This window comes from Setaria viridis, chromosome 1, assembly GCF_005286985.2.
Source record: "Setaria viridis chromosome 1, Setaria_viridis_v4.0, whole genome shotgun sequence".
NCBI classification, from domain to species: Eukaryota; Viridiplantae; Streptophyta; class Magnoliopsida; order Poales; family Poaceae; genus Setaria; species Setaria viridis.
In genome coordinates, this window is record NC_048263.2 from 33,578,307 (window position 1) to 33,588,199 (window position 9,893).

The window sequence follows — 9,893 nt, forward strand, 5'->3', positions numbered from 1 at the left end:
TGGGCTACTCTTGGTGACTTTTATCTGTGAATCGGTTACTCTTTGAGTTAGTCCAATTTTTTGACATTGCTGTAGCAATTTAGTAGATATGTGTGGTGGAAATTTTGTTGCCCTTACTGAGATAATAATTCAGTTTGCTTGTTACCCTTCATGAACTGCTGGAAGTGGATTTGCGTTGCATGGATGCATCGGCTGGTTACTATCTGTGTAATTGTGATAATGGAATGCAGGCTACACTTGTTGCTACAGTATGGGTACTTGATAACATGTTCTGTGGCCGTCACCACCTCACGGTTTGCATATGCATCCAGCAAATGTGCAACGTTGTTATGTTGTTGTATTTGTGAATTTGCATATGCATCCAGTAAATGTGTAGCGTTGTTATATTGCTGTATTTGTGAATTGGCTTACCTGATGCTGTGGGCTGGGGCTGTCTGTGCTTGAAAAGCGAAAATACCAAACCTCATCACTGGCCGGGACAACAGATCATTCTGAAGTTCATGGCTTTCCGCCAGTGCCTGTTACCAAGTGTCTTGTGAAGCATGCCGCATTTTAAGCTAGCGGTTGAGGTCAAAGCATGCCCCACAGATAAGTAAGCGGTTAAGGTCAAAGCGCGTCCGAGTCAAGCAAGCGGTTAAGGTCATCATGGAAAGACATCATTAATTGTTCTTCTGTTCTTTCGGTCTGGTGTGCTAATTGACGCTGCATATAAATCTTCATTTTGTTCCTAAATAATGACAATGTTGAACTGTTTGATGACTTAATTGAGTGCTCCGTTGGTTGTTTCTTCAGTTATTTGCATGGCTAACATGTTTTCTATATAACCTGTTCCGTTGAACTTAATATTGAAGATAACAAATTCTCGAAAATCACTCAAAACTGGCCCAACCAAAGCCGAACAGATCGCATGGGGTACTGGGCTGGGCTGGACGAGAAAGCAAGTAGGACTGTAGGAGGGCCGACGGCCGAGTTTCAAATGCCGGTGAGGCATGAGCCGACGATAATGTACTGACGCTGGGGCGTTATATGCTGATGCTCGTGCATATATTTTCTTTTCGTAACAAAGAGAGGTAACGAACGAAGTGAACCTAGAAAGAATTGATTAAATAATCTTTATAGTTAGCACACAGCATCCTGCTTCCGTAGCATAGTGGTATTGCGTTCGCTTCGTAAGCGAAAGGTCGCGAGTTCGATCCTCGCCGGGAGCTCTTTTATTTTTTATTTTTTTTGAGAATGCTATTTACTCTCTGTTTATCCTCAGTTTTCGTTTTGGATTGAAGTTGGCTGCTATAGATCTTGTTGACCTCGGAAATCTGGTACATTTAGCATCCTCCAACGACCCTTCGGAAATCTGGTACCTTCGCCGATTGATCGAGTGATAGCATATCACCAATATTTGGCTCGATCGACCAAATTCCAAACAACAACAGTTGCTCAGGGCCACAGCCTCACGGGCATCATCAGTGCCCTGCAAATTCTAATGATGCTAAGCTGGTAACCACACCTGAAAGTCAAGAAGGCGAACTTGGCTACTGCAACTACCGTACCTGTTGTCGCGAAATGCCATATCTTAGGGGATGACCACTGCCGACCGACCGCATGTACATCAAGACATCAACGTTGCTCTCAATTCTCAAACGCGTCGCTGTCGTGCTCATGCAGGCAAACTTTTTCCATGACCTATTGCACCTTCCGTTTGGTCATGCCGTCGACCGATGTCGACAGCAGTATGGCCGGCGATCGGCCTATGAGACCCAGTATCAGATAAACCAGCTAGCACCAGTCAGCAACCGTAGCCCAACCTCGAGGAAGAGAGCCGACATGCATGTGTATTTTTGCTCCCTAGTTGCTTCCTGGTGACTTTCCAGGCTTCCAGTTCCAGCCCTGAGTTCCGCTTCAGACTCACAAATCACAAGTGGAGTGACAAACCCATTCGCTACGAAGCGCAAGACGACACCGCAGATCAAATGGCCATCGGCAGTAGCCAGACGCGCTGCATTAACCGAACACGCGCGATGATAATTTGCGAGGAAATTAAACAAGACGGGGAAGCTGACAATGATTAGCGCTTTGGACTGCGTGTGTGGTGTGGGAGACTGGATGGGATTTGTACATGATTAGAAAACGAGCATGGATAAGCAGATCCCATGTGCGGGAAATATCAGCCGTACATGTGTGTTGTGGGGCGATCTCTTTTCATCCTTTTGCGCGAAGGTGTGCGAGATATTTCTCCATGGTCTGGAGCTTTCAGTAAAGTGGTGCCATGGTTCAGAGTTTCTAATATTGCCGCAAATGGCCGTCAAAGAGAGAGGGAAAAAAGAACAAAACTTGCAGCAAATGAGCCCTATCGTTAGCGGATCACGTCAGACGACGTATCCTAGTATCATGGATTCATGACTCGAATACGCAGCTGGCAATCCTTTTCGAACCTTTTCAAACACTAGTATTTTCAATATGCTGGTTCTGCTATGTGCGTTCAAGTGGTGCAAACCAACTTCTCCACCTCAATCATTTTTTGGTTTTTGAATATTCAACTTCGATCGAACTACTTGGTGGTACGACAAGCACATTCACGTTGCGTGATCCGCAGGTGGAGACGCCGATTACAAAAACACAGACACGACAATTATCATATGCTTTTCGTACGATATCAATCAGGGGAGCCAAAATGAGAACGTAGATTAAACAACTACGCACGCGCACCAGCACGCAACTAATGATGCGCGCAGCGAAACATGGCAAAGGATACGAAAAGGCGTTTTCAATTTTAAGTAAACATTTGCATCGACTTTGTTTGGGGCAATATTTGCATATGTGTTTGGGAACTATCCAGTTTGGGCGAAAAAGATCTCAAAAGGTAAAAAAGCGCATGCACACAGTGTGACTTGTGAGTGTGACTACTCGGCTACTCGCCTTCTCTCCGTGAGGACGCAGCTCCCAGCTAGGCCCGGGAAACGCCACAAAATTCCCAGGAAAACAGGGTAGAAAACCAACTGAAAAATCAAAGAAAATGCCAGCCGTGCGGCAGCCTGTACGGTTTCACACGAAGACACGTCGCCGCCGGGCCCGTAGGGAACGCTGCCGCCGCACGGCCTCTGCGCACCAGCCATACACCGACACACGTCTCCTTGTGGGCCCAATGACGCAGAAAGTCCAGCGCGCCCATGGACCAGGTCCATGATATTTTCCGCCCCCCCCCCACCCCCGGAATGGCTCGGCGCCCGCTGCCCTCTACAAAATAGGCCGGCCACGCGCGTGCGACGAGGTCCCCCCAGACGCAGTAGCAGCACACGGCCGTCGTCCTCCGTTTCCTCCTCGCCGCCCCAGGGCAGCCCGCTAGCCATTCTCTCCTCCTCGATTTCCCCCGTCGCGGGATCGCCGGATCTCTGTAGCACGCCGGCGGCCGGAGAAGAGGAGGAGGGGGCGCTCTCACTTCATCGGATCGGCGTGCCTGTGTTGTCTGCGGGTTCGCTTTTGTTTTTGGTTTTGTTTCTTTTTTTATCGGCTCAAGCTAAATAAGATTCGGGGGCGGTCCGTCGCCATGGGATTTGGAATGGGGAATAACGGGGCGAGCTCGTCGTCGTCGCGGCTGGACCCCGCGCCGCTCCTGCCGCACCACGGCGTCGCGAGCGCCGAGATCGGGCTGTCGTCGCAGCCCAAGACGTTCGCCAACGTCTTCATCGCGGTGGTCGGCGCCGGCGTGCTGGGGCTGCCGTACACCTTCTCGCACACGGGGTGGGCGGCGGGGTCGCTGCTGCTCTCCGCCGTCGCCGGGCTCACCTTCTACTGCATGATGCTGCTCGTCGCGTGCCGCCGCCGCCTCGCCGACGAGCACCCTAAGATCGCCTCGTTCGGGGACCTCGGGGACGCCGTGTTCGGCGCGCACGGGCGGTTCGCCGTGGACGTGATGCTGGTGCTCAGCCAAGTGAGCTTCTGCGTCGGGTACCTCATCTTCATCTCCAACACGCTGGCGCACCTCTACCCGATATTCGCGCCGTCGTCCTCCGCCCTCCTCTCCCCCAAGGCGCTCTTCATCTGGGCGATGCTGCCGTTCCAGCTCGGGCTCAATTCCATCAAGACGCTCACGCTGCTCGCGCCGCTCAGCATCTTCGCCGACGTCGTCGACCTCGGCGCCATGGGGGTGGTCCTCGGCCAGGACGTCGCTGCGTGGCTCGCCAAGCCCCCACCCGTGGTCGCCTTCGGCGGCCCGGGCGCGCTCCTCTACGGGCTCGGCGTCTCCGTGTACGCGTTCGAGGGCATCGGCATGGTGCTGCCGCTGGAGGCGGAGGCGGCGAACAAGAAGAAGTTCGGCGTCACGCTGGGGCTGTCCATGGCGTTCATCGGCGTCATGTACGGGCTGTTCGGCGTGATGGGGTACGTCGCGTTCGGCGACGCCACGCGGGACATCATCACCACCAACCTCGGCGCCGGGTGGCTGTCGGCCGCCGTGCAGCTGGGGCTGTGCATCAACCTCTTCTTCACGATGCCGGTGATGATGAACCCCGTGTACGAGGTCGCCGAGCGTCTGCTCCACGGCAAGCGCTACTGCTGGTGGCTCCGGTGGCTGCTCGTCGCCGCCGTCGGGCTCTCCGCCATGTACGTGCCCAACTTCACCGACTTCCTGGCGCTCGTCGGGAGCAGCGTATGCGTCCTCCTCGGGTTCGTGCTGCCGGCCTCCTTCCACCTCAAGGTGTTCGGCGCCGAGATGGCCTGGCCCGGGGTGCTCTCCGATGTCCTCCTGGTCGTGCTCGGCCTCGCGCTTGCCGTGTTCGGCACGTACACGTCGCTGCTGCAAATCTTCCACTCGTCCAGCGTCTGATCTCCACCATGGCACGCATTTGCTATGCGCCGAGCAAATTCATCCTCGGCGCATTAGTTTCAGGTACGTTGGTCGGGCCTCTGCTCTGTGTACAGAGAAGTGGAACAGGGGAGGAAGGAACGACTGCCCTGCCCGTCTCAGCTGTTCGTTGATTTGGGCGTGGATTTTGCGTCCATCGTCGCATTGTTCCAGGGCAGATTACGGTTCAGGTGTTGTTCGTGAGTGGGTTGTATAGCATGGGGAAAATCTGTATGCTTTTGCAACGACAGACTTGAGTTACCCCCGGTAGCAATGTACTACGAATGTATGCGTCCTAGATGCTCCTCCTGCCGTGCACGATGGATTCGGTGAAAGGACAAGGTTTTCGGATCATGGAAGCTTATCTGTTGTTGAAGTGTCAGTGTCCCATGGTTGTTACATGCACTTGAAGAACTGGGTCGAGTTCGAGTTATCATTAGCCGTCAAAGTATACTCTTTTAAGTTTGCGTCTTTTTAATTGGGAAGCCAAACTGGCCAAGCAATTGGGACGAGCCGTATCACCACTTGTTGATGTACACCTTTAATTTTAGTCTTGTTATTATATGTGCCCACGCAATTGTGTCAAGTATAGTACTCGTACTACGTTTGCGTCTGTTGTCTGTTCTAAGCAAGCAAACATAGGACAGTCCAGAAAACAATCTCATCTGGACTTGGCCTTCTGTTTCGTCCCCAAGGCTGAAAGTTCAGAGAATTCTACTCTGGCATTAGGTTCGGTTCAGCTAACTCGCATCTACGACTGTTATAGCATGGGACGTTTACAAAATACACCAAGCTACTGCAAATGCCTTATGCCTTCCTTTTCTCACTTGACAAGCAAGCATACAGAAACATCACTGCCAGAAGAAAACGCAACGAAACTTTTCAATCTCTCCTCTAGGAATCCCCCGTGATCAATGGCCATACCACATTAGCTGAAAGATATGTTCTTATCTTCCATGGTGGTTGCCCATCACTCTGCTTATCGCCTCACCGAGCCATGCATTGTAGCGCAACACTCCAAGATGTCACTGTCGCCACACCAGATGAGATAAGGGCTCTGGACGTTCAGTCAGTTGAAACGGCTTTTGTGGAGTCGAGGCGCCGCTTCTCTCGACCGTCTCAGGCTCTCAGCATCGCCTAGGCCGGCCGGCCTAACATATTCAACACAGGAATCGCTTGTCCTGACTTCATTTTTCTTTCCGGGTGGGGTTCGCCTGGCCCTACATGATGACCCGTTGCTATCTTCCATTCTTCCTGATGTGGATGCGTCTCTGCTTTTTCGGGATCATGTGAACAGTAGCACGTTGTGGTGGCTCTTAAAATCTTATCGCTTTCCAATCGGATGGGCACATACGCTACTCACTTTTTCAGGTGAGAGTGATTTTTCTACCTTTTCTGGAAGAGGAGATACGGCATGGTTTGGCTCAATTTCAGGCATCATCTCACTCCTCATTTGGGCCCTAACGCTAAAACACAAACTGAAAAGAAAAAACAAGAACAGCTCAATCTGTTTACGCACACTTGAAGCAGCAAGCAGTTCGCGACGAGGAGGGGAGGAGGGGGCTGGCACTGGGCCGGATATTTTCTTCGGCTCAGCACAGAAGCCCAATCACATGGGCTAGTTATTTGGACCGTGCCATTTTTTTTGGAATAATCTCAGTCACGCGCGAGATTGCGAGAGCGAGAAGGCCGCAGTTGGTTGCAATCGTTCTTCACTTCTTCCTGACTTCATTTTTCTTTCCGCAGGGGAGGGGGCAGCGTCGGGAGGGAGGGGGAGGGAGGAGGCGGCGTGAGAGAGAGAAGAGATATAGTTGGAGATGGTTGAATAAAATATATGGTAGTTGGTATAGAGTATGAGATATAGAGTTATATGGGTGCAGGAGAAATTGGTATAAAGGAGAGAATCTCGATGACTAGTATAGAATATTCCTTTTAGAGATGGAAATAAAGTACGAGGAGTGCAGACAGCCTAACTGAATCCGCACCCGTTATGCACCTATTCGTTTTTTTTCATCTTGCACAATTTTTTTGTTCATTCTCAAAATTTGCATGGTAGAAGATGACAATGAGTGTCCATTCATATTTTTAGATGAATTTTTTATGCATATTTAGAGGCACATCTGCGGGTTGGGAGCATGGTAGCACCCTAACCCGCGTGAGCACCTGAACCTTTCTCGATGTTGCACTTTCGGAATGAAACTCCTGCCTATGAATGGCCCACCTAGTAGTTGGGATAACATAGAAAGATATGTTAAAAATGTGGATCAATTGTTGGCATCTTGGCATTGTGAAACTTGCAACTTATCATTGTGCAATTGGTGGATACGGTGCCCAAGGGCACCACACCTTGAGTACCCACCAAGAGCTCATAGTGGAAACTATTGCATATGCCATCATTGCTAGGTTAGTAATAACAACTCATCCTAATCATAAATGTGCAAACTCAATTTGTTGCTAATGGAATTGAATCAAAACACGCCAAACCATCTGTATTTTCCACATCAGCGTGAACATGAATGATCCTCGTGTGACTTTGGCATAGCCCATTTCTAGCCGGTACCGAAAACTCCTGAGGTACACTCAACTCATTCAGTTCACAAAGTGCACAAACTCAATTTGGTGCTAGCGGAACTGTATCGAAACATGCCAAATCATCCATACTTTCCACAACATCATGAGCATATGAATAATCCTCATGTGACTTTGGCACAACACATTCCGCAAACTAAGTTCGGTACTCGAAGACCTATTTCTTAACATGCAAAGTGTTCTACTTTTCATATCATGTAAAATTTATGCGATATATTCCTGCAAATACCTACAACACATTTGATCTATATGTGCACAAACTGAGCTTGACTCCAGGGAATTATTTTGGAACACTCTAGAACATTTGTACTTTACATATCAACATGATCATGAATGATCCTCGTGCAATTCTGGCATCACACATGACATCTACAACTCAATAGATGGATATGTTATGTGCATGAACCTATCCAGGTGCTAAGATATTTGTTTTTGAAATACGCAACATGATTGTACTTTACACTTAAACTCAAGATCAATATTGGTCTAACTGAGTATGACATGTTTGAATTTAATAACACTGATAACTTGTTAGGTTGATATGCATTCACAATCGATATCAACTTAAGCATAAATAGTGATATTATGTTGAATCACAATCTGGATATGTTAAACTTGATAGATTAATTTGCACTAACTAAATTTGCCACAAAACTTGATTCTTTGGGGGAAAAAAGCATATACACTTCCGATATCAACCAAGTATGATTATTTGATTATATTCACTCAAAATGTTGATGGGACTAACATGCCATGATGAGACATGTGAAATACTTTGATGTTCCCATATCAGCCTAACACAAAGGGCTACAAGATGAAAAGTTGGGACAAATTGGATCAATTGTGTCCTTGGTCCTACTTGCACAAAACATATCATGGCAAAATCCACTTTATTAAATCTTGCAAAACTTACAAATTGATATAATAAAAGGTATTGATAACACAACTCATAGCGAAGAACTTAGGCATGCCATTGTTTTCAAGCTGATCGACGAAGGCCGCATGATCTTTCTAGCACAACTTGTGCGTATCAAATTTGAATTGCTTTACCAAGCCTATTCATCAGCATCGCACAAGCTAGGGATAACCCAGGTATCTCCAAGCTTGTTAGCCAATGATATAGTCTTGTCAACCCTTCCACATTTAATGTTATAACGGCATAGAGAGCGGTAATTACATAATCGCACCCACATCCGCTTCTTGTGCGTGAAATAGATGCAGTCTTGCATCAGCCCTGCTGCGTTGTTGGGTTCTCCCATGGCCATGGTAATCAAATAAGAGCACTACATTTCCGATGGTCTCCACCTTTCTCCATGTGGCCTTCTTATCGTCAAGCATGTCCAGCCGATACACATTAAAGCAGTAGTCTGATGCAGATGTAGCTTGGCTTCCATCAAGTGGGTACTGAAGGGCCCTCAGAATCTTCCTGTGCGATGCCACTAGGTAGTCACCGAGTGTAGTGGAGAACTTATCCCTTGATGGTGCCAGCACTATGGTCATGACATCACGTGTAGTAGCATCAATGACAAAGGTCTTTCCATCTACCATGTTGTCAAAGAACCTCCCACCATTGTACGTGTTGTGGCGTATGTCCTTGCGCTCATCGAAGATGTTCCATTCTGCATGCACCCCTGGGCGGTAGTATGCGAAGTGTCGTGTTATGGTGCAAGTGTTCACCACCATGGATCCCGCATCACCGTCACCCAATACCTGGAACACACCATCGAGCCAAGGCTGGTATGGCGCAGGCCGTAAGGCCTGTGCCTTGCTTGTCAATGGGTTGTACAACATGGTCTTGACTAGATCGACGATGGCAATGACGTGACCCTGGAACGCACCACTCCCAAGGAACCAAGAAGAGCGACCACCCACACGAATGTAATACATCTTACCAGAGCTGTGGCATTAGAATTGGATGTGTTGTCTATCTTGGAGCCTAGGACCACGATGCTCAAGAACCAGGGAAGATGTCAAGGTGGAGCAGATAGGGCAATGCCGACTTTCCATGATGTGCACACCGCACGGATACATATGAAGTTGCCTGTGTCTGGAAACTTACAGCAAATGAGGTGCACAAGCTTCGGTGGGAGCTGCGACCACTTGTCCTCTGCCACCACAAGCATCTCACTTTGGTTTGATGCCTCAATGGGCTCTACCATCACCGGGAGGGTTTGCCTTTTATAGGTGGTTTATGTGGGCTAATTGCGCAAAGGTCATACATTAGGCGTTAGGATAAGGATCTCCAGAGTGGCAAGCTTATATATCCACGCTTGCGCTCACTAGATTGGTATATCAGGAGTCCATCACGTGAACAATGGGTATCCATGCCAGATCACTTGATGCTTCTGATCTATTTTGTCACTCTTGCTTTGATGGTCCTTGGTACTCATCAATTCACTTCGTTGAGTGCCTAGTCTCGCCTGATGGAAAAGGAATTGCTTGTAGGTGTTCCATCTGGTGCGTTCAT

General features: G+C 48.8%; 1 protein-coding gene and 1 non-coding gene across 2 annotated transcripts; both read left to right on the plus strand.

Annotated features, from left to right (window-relative positions):
* Positions 1-1,136: 1,136 nt before the first annotated feature.
* TRNAT-CGU (transfer RNA threonine (anticodon CGU)) lies at positions 1,137-1,208 on the plus strand. The gene has a single exon. It is a non-coding gene; the product is annotated as a tRNA-Thr (tRNA).
* Positions 1,209-3,245: 2,037 nt separating this feature from the next.
* LOC117866326 (amino acid transporter AVT3B) lies at positions 3,246-5,409 on the plus strand. Its single transcript, XM_034750518.1, has one exon. The coding sequence runs from the start codon at positions 3,542-3,544 to the stop codon at positions 4,817-4,819; it is 1,278 nt and encodes a 425-aa protein (XP_034606409.1). The 5' UTR covers positions 3,246-3,541; the 3' UTR covers positions 4,820-5,409.
* Positions 5,410-9,893: the final 4,484 nt, after the last annotated feature.